The 18,880-nt window shown below is 45.9% G+C and overlaps 1 protein-coding gene across 1 annotated transcript in view; it reads right to left on the bottom strand.

The window, feature by feature from the left end:
• LOC140428094 (gamma-taxilin-like) overlaps positions 1 to 18,880 on the bottom strand; it is a 100,311-nt gene that overhangs the window by 42,592 nt on the left and 38,839 nt on the right. The window contains 5 exon segments of the mRNA XM_072514139.1: positions 1,849 to 2,019; positions 9,876 to 9,967; positions 18,257 to 18,362; positions 18,364 to 18,518; positions 18,521 to 18,569. Of these exon segments, the coding sequence (XP_072370240.1) occupies positions 1,849 to 2,019; positions 9,876 to 9,967; positions 18,257 to 18,362; positions 18,364 to 18,518; positions 18,521 to 18,569 (573 nt within the window).

The raw sequence follows: 18,880 nt of genomic DNA, 5'->3' as shown, positions 1-18,880 counted from the left end.
CAGTGTGGCATTGGTGCTCTGGCGCTGCTGGAGTTGAGGATGCGTATTGGTGCGTGCCCGAGCAGGATGCAAAACATATATCTTGAACTCAGGTGATAATTGTGAGCAATCGCCACGTGGGAAGATGTGCACTATTTTACCATATTGTCATGGCTTTATCCTGTTTCTCTCTTCTTCTCTGGTGAGGTGTTGAGGTGTCAAATTTTGAATGATTATATGGACCCAGTTGTTTTCCTGTTCCCCTCTGTATTCATGTATGTCGAGCCTTTACTTTTTCTTGTGGTGCTGTACTATTCCTGTGGTTTGTTATGTTGTTTGTTAAAATGTTAAACCTCAATAAATATAAATTTAAAAAGCCAGGTTTGTCCAATCTCTCCAAAAATTATCCCTTTAAGGCCTTATATAATTCTGGTGAATCTATACAATACCCTCCCACGGCTAACATTTTCTACAGATGTGACGTCCAAACTGAATGCAGTCTAGATCAGTCTGACTGAGAGTCTGTACAATTGAAGCATCATTCCCTTACTTTTAAATCCCAGCTTCCTTATATAAAAGGCCAACATCCCAATTTCTATACCTGTGCACTGGCTTTTAATCATTTGTGCACACCAACACCCAATCCTTTTACTCTTCCACAGTTCCTAGGCTTTCACCATTAATAAATTTGATTTGTCTTCTTAAGACCATAAGTGGACGATTGCACTCCCTCGGGTTGTACATTAACATTTTAAAGCATTACCTTACAATCAGAGTTCAAAAGTTCAAGTTCAATGCCAGGAAGCAGTTCTTTTCACAATGACTAGTGGAAATCTGGAACTCTCTCTCTCTCTCTCTAGCCCTACATAATCTGTATGGTTAGGTCAGCTGAAAATCTCAAATTTTGAAGGATATTTTGTTAGGCAAGGATACTCAGGATTAGAAAACCAAGATGGGTAAACAGAATTAGTCAAGTAAAAAGTAAAGTTGCCATAATCCCACAGGATCCCCTTTGAGAGGGAGAGCTGGCTGGTGGTGATTTCAGATCACCATACCTCAGGCGAGGGGCAAGGTTGAGAAGGCGGGTCTTCACTGAGCCCTCGCTGTTGCCCTCACTCTGCATCATGAACCAGCTGTCCAGCTCCTTACTCCATCTCTCAGAGTTGTGCCCACTCAATAATCAGTGTCCTTTTCTAACATTCTGCTCCCACCTGCACCACTTAACATGCTGCCTAACTTAGTGTCACCTGCAAATATGGATCAACACATCTTTTTTCCTCCATCCAAATGACAGATTCACAGAATGAATAGTTGCAGATACCCTGGGATCACTTGTCACATACCCCAATCAGAGAACACTCCTTTATCCCAACTCTCCAATTTCATGTGCTTTCATTTCTGTTAACTTCTTACAATAGAACCTCATCAAATGCCTCCTGCAAGAATATAGACAATGCCCCGAGACACTACCCTAGTGATCACATCAAAATAATTTAACCCGGTTAGACAGACATGATGTGGCCATTGCAAATCCATGATGCATACTTGTAGTTTAGCTGGTTTAGCACAGGGCTAAATCGCTGGCTTTTAAAGCAGACCACGGCAGGCCTGCAGCACGGTCCAATTCCTGTACCAGCCTCCCCGAACAGGTGCCGGAATGTGGCGACTAGGGGCGTTTCACAGTATCTTCATTTGAAGCCCACTTGTGACAATAAGCGATTATCATCATTTAACACTTAATGTACAAAATATCAATATGGCATAATACAGCTACTCCCAGAATAAAAAGCTGTAATTCTATTGCATCACAAATAACTGGGTTGTACAGCACTTTTAGCCTCCACTTAGCCAAGGGCCGAGCACTCTCACCTTTAATGTTTTATTATGACGCTGAAGTTCTCGACAAAGGCTCTCCAGTTTACTGCGAGCCAGGATGGCCTTGCTGTGCTCACTCTGCAGGTGAACCTTCTCCTTCACTACCTGTGCCTGTTTCTTCTGAAGTAGTTTAATTTGCTTCTGGACGCTTCGATTCTCTTCCAACTAAGAATAAACAATGAGCAAATTAAGACGCTAAAATACCACAGCAACAATATTTCAGGCCTTCTGTCTTTTTGTTTCATGGGATGTGGTTGGGCCAGCACTTATTGCCCATCAGTGAGGGCATTTAAGAGTTGACCACATTGCTGTGGGTCTGGTGTCGCATGTAGGCCATACCAGGCAAGGGTGGCAAGTTTTCTTCCCCAAGGGATATTAGTGAACCAGATGAGTTTTTACGACAATTGACAATGGTTTTGGGTGGCACTGAGGCACAGTGGTTAGCACTGCTGCCTCACGGCACCAAGGACCCTATTTCAATCCCGGCCCCGGGTCACTGTCCGTGTGGTGTTGGCACATTCTCCCCGTGTCTGCGTGGGTCTCACCCCCACAACATAAAAGATGTGTAGGGTAGGTGGATTGGCCATAGTAAACTGCCCCTTAATTGGAAAAGAAAATCGACAATTGTTTCATGGTCATCATTACACTTTTAATTCCAGATTTTCATTGAATTCAAATCCACCATCTGCTGTAGTGGGATTCGAACCCGGAACCCCAGATCATTACCCTGGGTCTCTGGATTACTAGTCCAGTGACAATGCCAGTATGTCACTGCCTCCCCAAGGTGTTCATATTAGAAGAATAAAGAATCTTTTGCATTGTATATGCCTACTTCAAAAATGAGTAAACACTCAGTGGCATGGTTAGAATTTGTCAATCCAAACTAGAGTTGTGCATAAAAAATTATTTTTAAGTTTCACAAAACTGCAGTGAAGTACTAATAATTGCAGGTCTGGTAGTGAAGAACAATCAGAGGTTAATTAATATCGTAAAACGCATAGGGCACAATACTGAAGTGTATAGATTTAAGTGACACTTTTTTTTTCATCATCCGAAATGTGCAGTATCAAAAGTGACTCACAAAGCAAACCAATTGGAAAGCAGATTATCCAATAAGATCACCTCACTGTGAATGTTTTATTCCTTCACTGTATAACCAGAACACTGAAGCCAGTAAGGAATTCTTAATGCTCATGACAAATAAGAAACCATAATGACCACCCAAAATCCCTAACACTGCTTCTAAGACATGAGTGATTCAATCACAAGAACTGTCGGTCAAAACACACAAGCCAACAAAAAGAAACAATGTGAAAGGAGCACGATCAGAGAGACTGGGCAACATACAAACCACTAAATGGTGGAGAAAACAAGATGACAAAGCTCTGACTAGAATCCTAGGTTTTCTCAGCAGAGGTGCAGAGTACAAAAACAAAGAAGCAATATTTAACTTACGCAAATACCAGAGGTAAGAGGCTTTAGCTAAAACAGAGACCAGACATACAAGAGTCCGTTTTTTTTTAAACCAGAAGAGAAATTCTGAAACCTTTCGTAGAAGGAAATAACTTCCATCCACCAATGAGTTGGTAAATAAAAGATACGATGGAAGAGATTAGGAGAATACACCATTTAGTCTAATCAGGATCTGGTCTGCTTGACCAGAAACAACAATGAAAACAGAATCTGTAATTGCTTTTAAAAGGAAAAGTAAATAACTGAATAAGAGAAATGCAGAAGAGCATGATCGCTTCTTCGAAGACAGGCACATAGTAACATCAAACAAAAATACAATGGGTTGGATTGTCCGAAAATGGGGCTATGTCCACAAGCCGGCGTAAAAATGCTGGCGTTCACTCCAGACTATCCTGAAAAAAAAAATAGAGCTTATCTTCAGGGGGCTGGCAGGGACCCGGAGTGATTCTCAAAGCTTTAGCTGCGGATACGAGTCCCCGCACGTCCGGTTCTGAGGCCGCGTGCGATGGCGGACTCGGACTACGAAAAAAGGTCCCACCGATCTGCCCCATGCCACTTCATCTAACCCGCCCAACCGCTGCCCCAGCTGCCCAAAAGGCACCCCCCCCCCCCCCCCGGTGCTTGATCCCCCCGCCCCCAACCAGGGTGGCCGCGGACTGAGTTCGCAGCCGCCGCGCGAGTCCCGACCGGCCAGACGTGGTTAGAATCACACACCGGGAACTCTGGGGACCGGGCCTGATTCGGGCATAAAATTCGATTCTCCGCCCCCGGAGCAGCATGGGGCTGCGGGGAATCTAGCCCAATGTTTCTCTGTGGAATGCAGACAAACAAGCAAAAGTTCAACATTCTAATGGCATGAATAAAGTGATTAACGATTTACGTCAGCACAATGTTAGGTTTTCCTTCAGTCACACCTTGACCAGAATTCTTCCTTTAACTGAGAGGGTAGGTAGGAACTGAAAGGGTAGGTACGGAAGTCTGTACCCACAAACTGTGCCAACCTGACTGACACTATACCTCAGCTTCCCAAGACTGGTTGGTTCACCCATTGGCAAGGAGGGCAGGAAACTATTAATTATTGGCAACAATAGCTACTGGCTTGGAGAATATATAACAGGGTGCTCCTTCGCATTCAGCAACCCGCTCCACATTCAAATGAGAAAATACAAAGTGATGAAAATAATTTAAAAATTGGACAAAATATCATTAAGATAATAAATAAACTAAAAATGCCACTGTCCCTTATTAATTCACCAATATTCGACGTGGCTGAGTTGGAGACTGAGCATGATCATGGTCGAAGGGGGGGGGGGGGGCCATCTTGGATGGGCCCTATTTAGGGTGGTATGGAGGAGGCAGAGCCGGAAGGGGATGATGGCGGATGGTAGGTGTAAACCTCCGGTAAGATTTGTAACGTGGAACGTTCACAAGTTAAATTGGCCGGTTAAGAGGTCCTGTGTTTTTGCATACCCGAGGAGTTTGAAGGCGATCTTCTTACAGGGGCGCACCTCCGAATGAAGGGCCAGGTTAGGTTGAGGATGGGATGGGTGGGACAAGTGTTCCACTCGGGGGTTGAATCACAGTTGCCTTTCTTTGTGTGCACATTCTCCCTGTGCCTGCGTGGGTCACACCCCACAAACCAAATAGATGTGCAAGTGGATTGGTCACGCTAAACTGCCCCTTAATTGGAAAAAAATAATTAGGGACTCAATTTATTTTTAAAAGGTTGGCAAATAGAAAAAGAACTAGTATTTGTAGACTATAGCTAGCCTAGGCGTACACTATTATTTATTTTTTTAAAATATTTTTTATTCTCCTTTTTCACATTTTCTCCCAAATTTACACCCAACAATAAACAATAATCGGTAACGAATGTAATGTCAATCCCCATATCAATAACAACGATCCCATCCTCCCACCAAACCCCAGACATTAACCCGCATGTTAACATAAACAAATGACAAAAAGGAATCAAAAATCACCAATAGTCACCATTAACACACACAGTCCCCCCCCCTCCCCACAACCTTCCCAGCCCCCAACCCTCCTAATGTTCAATGTGATCCAAATCTCGAAAATGCATGATGAATAATGCCCATGAATTGTAGAACCCCTCCATCCTGCCCCTCAGTTCAAATTTACCCTGTTCAAGCGTCAAGAATTCCAGCAGATCCCCCCGCCACGCCAGGGCACAGGGTGGAGAGGTTGATCTCCACCCTAACAGGATCCGCCATCAGGTGATCAACAAGGCAAAGGCTACAACATCTTCCTCCACACCCGTTTCCAACCCCGGCTGGTCAGACACCCCAAATATGGCCTCCCGAGGGCCCGGGTGATGGTAAGGCTCAAATGATCTCAATGCCCTGTACTAGAGATATGTATATGTATAAAGAAGAACATTAATAAATCCAACAAAACAATCTTGTTTTACCTTTTACCCCCCCCCCCCCCTCCCTCCCACCCCGGCGACAAACAGATCTTCCAAATGTAGTCTTGAACAATCCTCACCGTGTCTCAAAACCCTCCTCTGACCCCTTAACTAAAATTTGATCTTTTCCAAAAATAGAAAGTCATACAAGCCCCCCAACCAGGCTGCCAATCCTGGTGGAGTGTCTGCCTTCCAATTTAACAAAATCCTCCACCGAGCAATCAGGGAAGCAAAAGCAATAACATCGGCCTTTTTCCCTTCCATCAGCTCTGGCACCGCCGACACCCCGGAAATCGCCACTATTGGGTCTGGCCTGACCTCTACCACTATAATCTTAGACAATGTCCCAAACACCGCTTCCCAGTACTTTGCCAGCTTCTCACACCCCCAGAGCATGTGCACATGGTTCACCGGCCCTCACCCACATTTACTACACCCGCCACTCACCCCACGAAAGAACTCGCTCAGTCGTGCACGAGTCACGTGCACCTTGTGCACAGTCTTAAACTGGGTCAGACTCATCTGCACACAAGAAGTGGCTTTCACTCTATGTATAGCTTCGCTCAACAGACCCCTATCTATTTCATGCCACAGCTCCTCCTCCCATTTACATTTAATCTTCACCATTTGCACCCCTCCAGCTCCCTGAGCACCCATATATGTCCCCAATCTTGCCTTTCCAGGTTTGTCTGGGAGTATCAATTGCTCCAGCAGAGTATACCCAGACAGCATGGCAAACATTCTCCACTCTTTTTTTTTTAAATTACAAAGTCCCATACCTACAGGTACCTAAACCCACTTCCTCTTGGCAGCTCGAATCTGTCCCGTAGCTCATCTAAACTTGCAAATTGCCCTTCCAGGTACAGGTCCCTCACCTTTTCCAGTCCCAACTCCCTCCATCTTCTATAAATCCCATCTATCTCCCCAGGCTTAAACCTGTGGTTCTCACACAGTGGTGTCAACATCGATATCTTTTTAAGATAAAGATAGATAGTTTTTTGAAGAATAAAGGGATTAAGGGTTATGGTGTTCGGGCCGGAAAGTGGAGCTGAGTCCACAAAAGATCAGCCATGATCTCATTGAATGGCGGAGCAGGCTCGAGGGGCCAGATGTCCTACTCCTGCTCCTAGTTCTTATGTTCTTATGTCCCCTCCAGTTTAAAGTGGCTCCTTAGTTGGTTCCATATCTTAACCGTCGATTTCACCACCGGGCTCTCCGAGTACTTCCCTGGGGCAAATGGCAAAGGGGCTGTCACCAAGGCTCTCAGACTGGATGCCCTGCAGGATTCCTCATCCATCCTAACCCACTCTGCACCCTCCTCCCACCACCACCGCCTCATCTTCTCCACATTTACTGCCCTGAAATAGTATCTCCACATTAACTGCCCAGAAAGTGTGTAACAGGTTCAGGAGTGCCAACCCCCCTTTCTGTCTCTGTAGCAGAGCCTTCTTTACCCTCGACACCTTTCCCACCCATACAAACTCCAAGATTACTGCCTCTAATTTCTGAAAGAAAGCCTTCGGGAGAAAAAGCGGGAGGGCCTGGAAGACAAATAAGAACCTTGGTGACATTCATTTTTATGACCTGCACTCTCCCTGCCAACGTCAAATGCAATGTATCCCATCTCTTAAGATCCCCCTTAATCTCTTGACAACTCCCAGTGTTGTCAAGTTCCACTTGCGCGTCATGGCCCATTCCCTTGTCACCCGTATCCCTAGGTATCTAAACCCTTCCCTAGCCACCTTAAATTGTAGCATCTTTAGGTAGACCTTCAGCCCCACCTCATTCACCGGGAATATTTTGCTCTTCCCTACATTTAATCCATATCCCGAGAAGTCCCAAACTTTTCCAGTATTCCCATGATCCTGCCCATGCTCTCAAGTGTGTTTTACACAAACAACAACAGGTTGTCCGCGTATAGCGATGCCCGTTGTTCTCTACTCCCCCTCATAATCCCCCGCCACTCAGGAGACCCTCTAAGGGCCATTGCCAAGGGTTCAATCGCCAACGCAAATAGCAACGGCACCAGTGGACATCCCTGTCTCGTATCTCTGTATAACTGAAAATTTTGTGAACTCATTCTGTTCGTGGCAACACGTGCCACTGGGGCTGTATATAACATGCTCACCCATGCCATAAACTTCGGTCCAAATCCAAACCTGTTCAAAATTTCAAGTAAATACCTCCATTCCTCCCAGTCGAAGGCCTTCTCCGCAACCATGGAGGCAACAGCCTCCGGCACCTGCCCCCTCGATAGAGTCATTATCACGTTCAAAAGCCTCCTAATATTGCTGGAAAGCTGTCTGCCTTTTACAAAACCCATTTGGTCTTCTGCTACCATCTCTGGCACACATCCCTCCATCCTTCCCGCCAACACCTTGGCCAGCACCTTCAGTCAGTACTGAACAACAAAATGGGCCTACATGACCCACACGCCAACGGATCTTTCCCACCTTTGGGGACTAATGTAATTACTGCCTGCGTTAATTTCTCTGGTGACTTTCCCTTCTCCACAGCTTCGTTAAACATAAGTGTAGAGCCAATTCTAACGCAAAAGCCTTGCAGAAAGCCATTGAGCCCTGGTGCTTTCCCGGACTTCATTCCCTAACACTTTTAATCACCTCTCTCAGGCTCAATGGTTCTTCCAATGTCTGCTTCTGCTCCTCCTCCAGCCTTAGGAATTCCAAACTATCAAAAAACCTTCCCATGTCCCTCCCATTCCATCTGATGCTGGCTCATATAACTTTACATAGTATTTCCAAAATGCATCATTTATTTTTCCTGGTTCTGATACTCCCTCTCCCATTCTTATTTTAAAAATGTCTTTGTATGTAGCCTGCTTCCTTTGCTGGTGGGCCAGCATACGGCTCGCCTCATCTCCGTACTCGTATTGCAACGCTCTCATCCTTTTTAACTGCCCTACTACCTCCCTATCATCAGCCTATCAAACTGCCCCTGCAACCTTTTTCTCAAGGCCCCTGCATATCTCTTGTCCACCTCAACTATCTCCCCAACAACCGTCCATACTCTTCCCTCCATCACCTGTCTCTTTGCGCTTTAAATGGAATGACCACCCTCGGACCACTGCCTTCACGCCTCCCAAAAAGTAGCCATTGACACCTCCCTGATCTGATTAATCTCCACATACTCCTCAATTGCTGACCTCACCTTCTCACAAAAACCCTCGTCTGCCAAAAGATTTGAGTCAAACCTCCAAACCGGCCTCTGCACCCGCCCCTCACTGAGTTTCACTCTATCCAATGTGGCGCATGATTGAATATTATGATCCCCGTGTATTCTGCCTCCATCACCGCCACAAACACCACCCGGCTCACCACAAAGAAATCAATCCTCGAGTATGCCTTATGTACATGGGAGAAGAAGGTAACTCCCTCTTGCCCAGATTCCTAAACCTCCACGGGTCAACCATTCCCATTTCTTCCATATACCCTCCCAGCTCCTTTGCCATCCTCAGCCTTTGCATTGCCTTGGAGCACAACCTGCCCACCCTCGGCTCCATCACACAATTGAAATCTCCACCCATAATCAATTGGTGCAAATCTAGGTTTGGAATCACGCCCAGCAGACTCCGCATCAGCCCCACATCATCCTAATTTGGGTGCATCTACGTCGACGAGCACCACTGAGGTCCCCCTCCAGCACACACTCACTATTATATACCTCCCTCCTGGGTCCTGTACCTCTCTAGCTCCACAAACCGCATTTTCTTACTCAGCAAAATGGCCACCCCCGCCTTCGAGTAAAGCCCCGCATGGAATAATTTGTCCACCCATCCCTTCCTCAGTCTAATTTGATCCTTAACTTGGAGGTACGTCTCCTGTAAGAAGATCACCTCTGCTTTCAAACCCTTCAGGTGTGCAAAGGCCCGGGAGGCATGGGGGGCTGAGTAAGATTAGGAAGAACAGTGGCAAGCGGGGGCTGGGGAAGGAGGGTCCTGTTTGTGTAAGCCATGTTGGCTGGGGGTTTGTTACTGGGTGGGTGTGTTGTTTATCTTGCCTTGTTCCTTTTGATACCTAAAATTGTTTAAAATTATAAATGCCTTCATAAAATATTTTCTAAAAAAAAAAAAGGTATTTTTTGCCCCAATGATACAACATACCAAGTCTGCGTACTTCTTGCACAAAGCTGCCAGTTTCTCCTCTGGAGTGCTGAGTGTGTTCAATGCTTGCATCAGCAACATCACTTCTTTCCCTGCAATGCAACGAGAGTTAATGGCAATTTTTAATTTTGGATACAAGATTTACACCTACATTTCCATTTCATACCTTGGTTAATGAATCTCTGGATGTTTCACACCCCTCCAAGTTTTAATGAACAATTAAAGTCATTCAGACCAATAGCAACAACAAAAAAAACCCATAAACCATCACTGCTGCTAAAACTGGATATTAAGATCACCGAAGTGGAAAGCAAACGTTAAATGCCAAATCCCCCACAATCAATGTACTAAAAGAAAAATTTGAATCAGCAATCGTTCCGAGTGTCTGATCGATAAAATACTAATAACCTGCAGTCAGTGAAGCCAATCACATGAGTGAGCTGAAGGGACGTGATCAGCAAAAGCCACTGGATGAACTAACTAATCGTCAATGACAGAATCCAGCTCACTGGTCTGTGCTGCTCTCTACAAATTGTCATCAGCATTCCAGTCAAACACCTAAAAAATACTTTCTCAAATCAATCATGTTAAACAGTATCAAAACTTCTGGATCAGCTTTACAGTGGCTGCTCCCTCTCCTATTGACTCAATTTAGATAACATATTTTTCTCAGCTACCAGCATTTAAAGAGCGCGAGATTTTGTTCATACTCAAGTTGATTAATTGTGAACTGTACGACCAATAAATTCAATTAAAATACGGCAGCATTAATACCAACAACTTGTATTTTATCCAGTGCCTGTAATGTAGTAAAACACCTCACGGTGCTTCACTGGGGCATCAACAGGCAAAGTCTGACATCGAGCCATGTCGTAAGACACTAGGGCCAATGGCCAAAGAAATTCTTTTAAGGGAGCATCTTAGTGTAAGAGAGAGAGAGAGATATAGAGAGACAGAGGTTTAGTGAGGAAGTTCCAGAGTTTAGGGCCTTGGCAGCTGAAGACACCGGTGTCAATGGGTGGAGCAATTTTTAAACTGGGGATGCCCAAGAGGTCAGAAGAGGGAATGCAGCACGGTAGCACAGTGGGTAGCATTGTTGCTTCACAGCTCCAGGGTCCCAGGTTCGATTCCCGGCTTTGGGTCATTGTCTGTGTGGAGTCTGCACGTTCTCCCAGTGTGTGCCCTCTGGGTGGCCGTTTTTTCCCCACAAGTTCCTGAAAAACACGCTGTTAGGTAATTTGGACATCATAGAATTTACAGTGCAGAAGGAGGCCATTCGGCCCATCGAGTCTGCACCAGCTCTTGAAAGAGCACCCTACCCAAGGCCAACACCGCCACCCTATCCCCATAACCCAGTAACCCCACCCAACACGAAGGGCAATTTTGGACACTAAGGGCAATTTATCATGGCCAATCCACCTAACCTGCACATCTTTGGGACTGTGGGAGGAAACCGGAGCACCCGGAGGAAACCCACGCACACATGGGAGGATGTGCAGACTCCGCACAGACAGTGACCCAAGCTGGAATCGAACCTGGGGACCCTGGAGCTGTGAAGCAATTGTGCTATCCACAAGGCTACCGTGCTGCCCCAAAAAAACGGCCACCCAGAGGGCACACACGGGGAGAACGTGCAGACTCCACACAGACAATGACCCAAGCCGGGAATCGACCCTGGGACCCTGGAGCTGTGAAGCAACAATGCTACCCACTGTGCTACCGTGCTGCATTCCCTCATGCTGAATTCTCCCTCGTTGTACCCGAACAGGTGCCGGAATGTGGCGACTAGGGGCTTTTCACAGTAACTTTATTGTAAGCCAACTTGTGACAATAAAGATTATTATTATTATTAGATACCTCAGAGGATTTGGGGGCTGGAGGAGATTGCAGCAATATGGAGGGGTAAGACAATGAAAAGATTTAAAATTAAGGATGAGCTTTTTGAAATAGAGTCATTGTTTGATCAGGAACCAATGTAGATTTCCCAGCAGAAGGGTGATGGATGAATGGGACTTGGTGCGAGTTAAGACATGGGCAGCAGAGTTTTGGAAATGCCCAAGTTTAAAGATGGTGGGAGATTAAAATCAGCCAGGGGTATACTGGAATAGTCAAGTCTGGAGGTTACAAAGGCATCAATGAGGGTTTCAGCTGTTGCAGGGACAGAGTAGGTAATGTAATGGAGGTGAAATGATCTTTCTTAGTGACGGAGCTCATATAAGCTGGAAGCTCATCCTAGAGTCAAACTCTGTACGACACCTAGGTTTCAAATACTCTTGTTTTATCTTGCACAGTTAGCAGAGTTAGGGACAAGTAGGTGGCTAAGCAACAGATTTTGTGATTGAGGCCTGAGGAGAATTGGAGGAAATTTCTGGTCACCCAGCATAGAATGTTGAATGGGCGGTCTGACAATTGAGAAACACAGGACGGGTTGAGAGCATTGGTGATGAGATAGAACAGGGGTGTCATCAGTGTATATTTGTGTTTTCGAACAATGTCGCTGTGAGGTAGCATGTGGACAAGAATTAAGAAGGGGCCAAGGTCAGATCCTTGGGAGTGCAGGAGTGGGAACATACAAACTAAGATCAGACCGCTCGGCCCCTTTAGCCTGCTTCACCATTCAATAAGATCATGGCTGATCGGATTGTCACCTCCACTCTACATTCCTGCCTAACCCCGATAACCTTTTACCCCTTGTTTATCAAGGATCTATCCAGTTCTCCTGCTGTTGCCTTTTGAGGAAGGGAGTTTCAGAGACTCATGACCCTCAAAGAAAAAAATTCTCCTCACCTCTGTCTTAAATGGGTGATTCTCTGGCTATGACTGAAATGGAATTGGAATGGAAAATGGAATCAGGCAAGTGCAGATCTCGCAGCTGCATGACGATGGTGTGGTCAATCACGTCAAGGGCTGTAGACAGTCCGAAAAGGATGAGGAGGGATAGTTTATCACTGTCATATAGGATGTCATTTGTAACTTTTATAAGGCCCGATTCCGTATTATGTCAGGGGCAGAAACCTAACTGGAGAAATTCAAACATGGTGTTCAGGTACACGCAGGGAACAGGTGTCTCATGGACAAGATATGGGTGGCATGGTGGTGATCACTGCTGCCTCACAGCGCCAGGGATCCGGGTTCAATTCCGGCCTTGGGTGACTGTGTAGGGTTTGTACGTTCTCCCAGTGTCTGAGTGGGATTCCTCCAGTTGGTCCGGTTTCCTCCCACAGTCCAAAGGTTATGTGGACTGGCCATGCTAAATTGCCCCTTAATGTCCAAAAGGTAGGCCAAGTTAAGGGGATAGGGCAGGGACGTGGGTCTGGGTAGGGTGCTCTTTCAGACGGTTGGGTGTAAACTCAATGGGCCGAATGGCCCCCTTCTGCACTGTAGGGATTCTACGAGCTCAGAGAGCAAAAGGGGCAACAAAACTAAAACTGGAGAACAATGCATGTTCAGAGCTAGGACAGGTGTAATCTTAGAGGAAGCTTAGCCCAGGGGAGGGGAGGGACATGGCACAGACAGGTGGTCCCAATGTTAATGACAAAGAAGTCCATGAGCTCTTCGCACTTGTTGGTGACGGTGGAGGTGGCAAGGGGAGAGGGGCTAAGAAGGTAGTTTTGCAGTAGAGAGAAAAAAGCTGGAGATTATTTTTGCCTTCTGGGATAATTAGGATTCAACAGTGCTTTATGTCGTTCAGTCCGATCTGCAGATGAATGGCTAATCCAATCGTCTGTCATATGTGTTCGAGTGTGAATCCCTGGCTATAAAGGGAGTGGAGACCTGGGTTGTATAGGCCAGTGTGAGTGCGCGACGGGAGTGCGTACATGCGAGCGAGCGTGAGAGAGAAGGTTGAGATGAGGGTGTGGTTGAGCAGACTGGTAGCTGCAAAAATATTGTGGTGAGCGGACATAAGAACATAAGAACCAGGAGTAGCCATCTGGCCCCTCGAGCCTGCTCCACCATTCAATGAGATCATGGCTGATCTTTTGTGGACTCAGCTCCATTTCCGGCCCGAACACCATAACCCTTAATCCCTTTATTCTTCAAAAAACGATCTATCTTTATCTTAAAAACATTTAATGAAGGAGCCTCTACTGCTTCACTGGGCAAGGAATTTCATAGATTCACAACGCTTTGGGTGAATAAATTCCTCCTAAACTCAGTCCTAAATCTACTTCCCCTTATTTTGAGGCTATGCCCCCTAGTTCTGCTTTCACCCGCCAGTGGAAACAACCTGCCCGCATCTATCCTATCTATTCCCTGCATAATCTTATATGTTTCTATAAGATCCCCCCTCATCCTTCTAAATTCCAACGAGTACAGTCCAGTCTACTCAACCTCTCCTCATAATCCAACCCCTTCAGCTCTGGGATTAACCTAGTGAATCTCCTCTGCACACCCTCCAGTGCCAGTACGTCCTTTCTCAAGTAAGGAGACCAAAGCTGAACACAATACTCCAGGTTTGGCCTCACTAACACCTTATACAATTGCAGCAGAACCTCCCTAGTCTTAAACTCCATCCCTCTAGCAATGAAGGACAAAATTCCATTTGCCTTCTTAATCACCTGTTAACCAACTTTTTGCGACTCATGCACTAGCACACCCAGGTCTCTCTGCACAGCAGCATGTTTTAATATTTTATCATTTAAATAATAATCCCTTTTGCTGTTATTCCTACCAAAATGGATAACCCTCACATTGTCAACATTGTATTCCATCTGCCAGACCCTAGCCCATTCACTTAGCCTATCCAAATCCCTCTGCAGACTTCCAGAATCCTCTGCACTTTTTGCTTTGACGACAAAGGTAAGGCAGTGAGAGTTGGACGGTGCAGGTTTAAGTGAACCATATGACCATAACCATAAGATATAGGAACAGGAGTTGGCCATTCGGCCCCTCGAACCTGCTCCATCATGGCTGATCCGACATGCCCTCATGTGCACTTTCCTGCCCTTTCCCCGTAACCCTTGTTATGGGCCAGGGTTTTAGAGAGTCCCAAAGTGTATCATGGAGTTCACCTGACCCACAACTTTGAATAGATTGTGGTTATGGGGAAACACACGGGCCTACTCTGCAGGTGTGATGCACCAGAAATTTACAGTACTTTTAAATAAAAACAATGTTTATTTATGAAACCAGTTAAAACTTATAAACCCGCAGTAAATATCTTAACAACCATCAACACAAATTAAAAAAAACCAAAGTATACAGTACTCTCAAAGTAACTCTTAATCTTTCCTTGCAACATCCATAAGACAAAAAGAACCCTCTTTACAGAAACACATCAGGTTTAAATTCTCTACTGAGAGCAGTTATCACTCTGAATTCACAAATGATCTAAAGGATAGTCTTTAGATGGCAGAGAGGTCAAAATTACACCTTCTTTGGCTGGCTGTAGCTCCAATACCAAAACGAAACTAAAAAACAGACACACCAAGTCTTTCCTCAAAGCGAAACTAGAAAGCAGAGCCAGAGCTCAGCTCCACCCTCACTCTGACATCACTGCAGCCACTTGAGCAGACAAACATTTCTTAAAGTGACATTCCCATGACACCCTAGATTCTCATACTGATCAAGAATCTATCTATCTCGGCCTTAAATATACATAAAGACTCTGCCATCTGTGGCAAGGAATTCCAATGACTCACAGTCCTCTGAGAGAAGACATTCTTCCTCATCTCAGTATTAACTTGACACCCCTTTATTTTGAGACTATGCCCTTTGGTCCTAGACTCTCCGATGAGTGGAAACATCCACTCAGGCATTTAACCTGTCAAGCCACTTAAGGATCCCAGAGTGGGATTCTCCGTTGGCTGACACCAAAATTGCGAATTGTGATTGGGCAGAGACTATGCTCCGACGCCAAAATCGTGGCGGGCATCGATTTGGCGACAAATCACTATTCTCTGTCACCTCGACGGCGGCAGAATGCGGTCTGGAACGCACGTACAGTAAACATAGTTTGCATGTCATGAGCGGGCCCGACCCAGTATTCTCCAGGGCTGCCGCGATGCTCCGCCTCCGAAGGGATGAGTTCCCGAAGGCACCGTTCACTTGTGCTTTTAAGAATTGTGAAACCGCGCTGAGATCCGGGTTCGAATCCTGGCCCTGGGTCACTGTCCGTGTGGAGTTTGCACATTCTCCCCATGTCTGCGTGGGTTTCACCCCCACAACCCAAAGATGTGTAGGTTAGGTGAAGTGGCCATGCTAAATTGCCCCTCAATTGGGAAAAAAAAATGGAGTACTCTAAATTTTAAAAAACAATTGTGAAACCGGCGTCATGGCTGTTGAGGGAGGGAGAGTGGGTATAGAAAGTGTCCAACATTGCCATGGTGACAGTTGTGCCGGTGGCCGGGAGGCCTCTGCCGGGGGGAGTAGTGGGGGGGTGGCCAGGAAGGGGCTGTGGGGTCGGGGTGGACGGGCACGGAACACCATTACCACAGTGGGAAAGGCAGCCATGCAACTGCACACGCCATTATCAGCCCACTGCAAACACGGGTCGTATAGGTGTCCCTCAGGCCACCCCCCCCAGGTGCCCTCTGGCCCCAGCTGATGCATCAGCTGTATGGGTGCTGTCAAGCACAACCAGTGCCATCTTGTTGGCTGGGATGGTGTGTGTGGGGATTGTAATGTACATGTGCGGTTACAGCTTGTCAGCCTCCCGAGTGTCAATCACGGACCCGGCGAATCCCGCACCGTTTTTCATTGGAATCGATTGTGTTCCACATGGCGCCGGTGCTAGCCCCTCCACAGTCGCTGAATCAATCAAGATTCAGCGCCAGATTTGATGTTGTGAAAGTCCACGAATTTTAAGGAGCTGGTTTAGCACAGTGGGCTAAATAGCTGGCTTGCAATGCAGAATAATGCCAGCAGCGTGGTTTCAATTCCCATACCGGCCTCCCCGAACAGGCGCCGGAATGTGGCGACGAGAGGCTTTTCACAGTAACTTCACTGAAGCCTACTTGTGACAATAAACGATTATTATTCTGCTTCGCCGTCAACATTTAGTCTTAGAAACGGAGGAATCCCGCCACATATTTTTCAATCAGATCACCTCTCATTCTTCTAAATTCCAATGAATAGCGTCACAACTACTTTAACCTTTGCTCACAATCTCACCATACTGGGGATCATCCTAGTGAACTCCCTCCAATGAAATAATATCTTCCCTTAAATAAGGTGAGCAAAACTGCTCCCACTACTCCAGATGTGGTCTCACCAGTAACTTGTACACTTGCAGCAAGACTTCCCTACTCTTATACTTCAACCCCCTTGAAATAAGGGCCAACATTCCATTAGCCTTCCTGATTACCTGCTGCACCTGTGTTCTAGCTTTCTGTGCTTTGTGCACGAGTACCCAAGTCCCTTTGTGTAACTTTCTGCAGTTTTTCTCCATTTAAAGAATTACTCTGTTGTTTTGTTTTCCTTCCTTTCTAAAATTAACAACTTTAACATTTTCCCACATTACACTCTATTCGCCAACTTTCTGTCCACTTACTTAACCTATCTCTTTGCAAACAGTTTGTATCCCTCTTGCAACTTGCCTTTCCACCTAATTTTGTGTCGTCTGCAAATTTGGCCACAGTATATTTGCTTCCTTCTCCAATCATTATGATAAACTTGTGGTCCCAGCACTGAGCCCTGTGGAACCCAATTGGTTACAGGTCGTCAATCTGAAAAATAACCCCTCATCCCCACTCGGTAATTCCTGTCCATTAGCCAATTTCTCTATCCATGCCAATATACTACCTCCAACACCATGGCTCTTATCTTATGACTTTAACCTTTTGTGAGGTATCTTGACGAATGCCTTCTTGAAGTCCAAATACACCACATCTACTGGTTCCCCTCTATTCACTCTGGTTGACACTTCCTCAAAAAACTCTAATAAATTACTCAGACATGCAGGGGCAGCACGGTGGCGCAGTGGTTAGCACTGCTGCCTCACGGCACCGAGGTCCCAGGTTCGATCCTGGCTCTGGATCACTGCATGTGCCCGTGTGGAGTTTGCACATTCTCCCCGTGTTTGCGTGGGTTTTGCTCCACAACCCAAAGATGTGCAGGGTAGGTGGATTGAACACGCTAAAAATTGTCCCTTAATTGGAAAAAAAATGAATTGGGCACTCTAATTAAAAAGAAATTAGTCAGACACGCTTCCAAGGATTTTTGGAAAATTACAACAATGCATCCACTATCTCTGTAGCTACCTCTTATAGGGTCTAGGATGCAGGGCCGGGGGACTTATCTGCTTTGGTCCCATTACTACTAACCTAATTAGCACCGTCAGTTCATTTAGTTGTCCTGCTCCTTCTAGTTAGCAGCTCCATTAAGATCAGCAACATATGCTGGATAAAGTCCTGGCTTAAAAGAAGTGCAGGAATACTCACCGAGAGCCTTTTCTTTGCTTTTATCTAGAAGCAGATGGTGCTCTCCCCCGGCAGGGTCCATCCGCATATCCTCGCTGCCAGGAATCTCTCCTCTCGTTTCCAACATGGACACACGTGGAACTCAACGGACAGCAGCCACTGTCTCGGGAGTAGCAGGCTGGATGCAAGTTGCACGCATTCCCAATGATTTCAGCAGTGGGGTCCACTGGCTGAAAGACGGGAGCGGAGTCAGTGCAGGTACCACCAACCAACAAACCTCTGAAGCCACATGCAGTCCACAAACCTCTTGCGTTTCCATGGTTTCGCCTCGAAACTGCAAGCAAAACATTTTTTAAAAGCATCAGTTATGAAGCAGGGGTGTTTTGATTTAATTTGAACTAATTTAATTTGCACAACTCAATAGAGCAAGTGAATTTAATGTTAATAACTTCGAATTTAATGTTAATAACTTCAAAGTGCACTGCAAAAAAACCCCAAAAGAATGATAAAAGAAGTGGGGGGGGGGGGGGGGGGGGGGGGGGGGGGAAAGGTAGAGAATTTTATGCACTATTAAGAGCATCTTGAGCACCGCGAGTAAATGCAGAGCTATTCTGAATGGAGCGATCGTTTCTGTCCACTATAATC

The sequence above is a fragment of the Scyliorhinus torazame genome, chromosome 8 (assembly GCF_047496885.1).
Source record: "Scyliorhinus torazame isolate Kashiwa2021f chromosome 8, sScyTor2.1, whole genome shotgun sequence".
Taxonomy (NCBI): domain Eukaryota; kingdom Metazoa; phylum Chordata; class Chondrichthyes; order Carcharhiniformes; family Scyliorhinidae; genus Scyliorhinus; species Scyliorhinus torazame.
The sequence above is the reverse complement of the archived record's forward strand: the minus strand, read 5'-3'. Positions and strand labels throughout refer to the sequence as shown.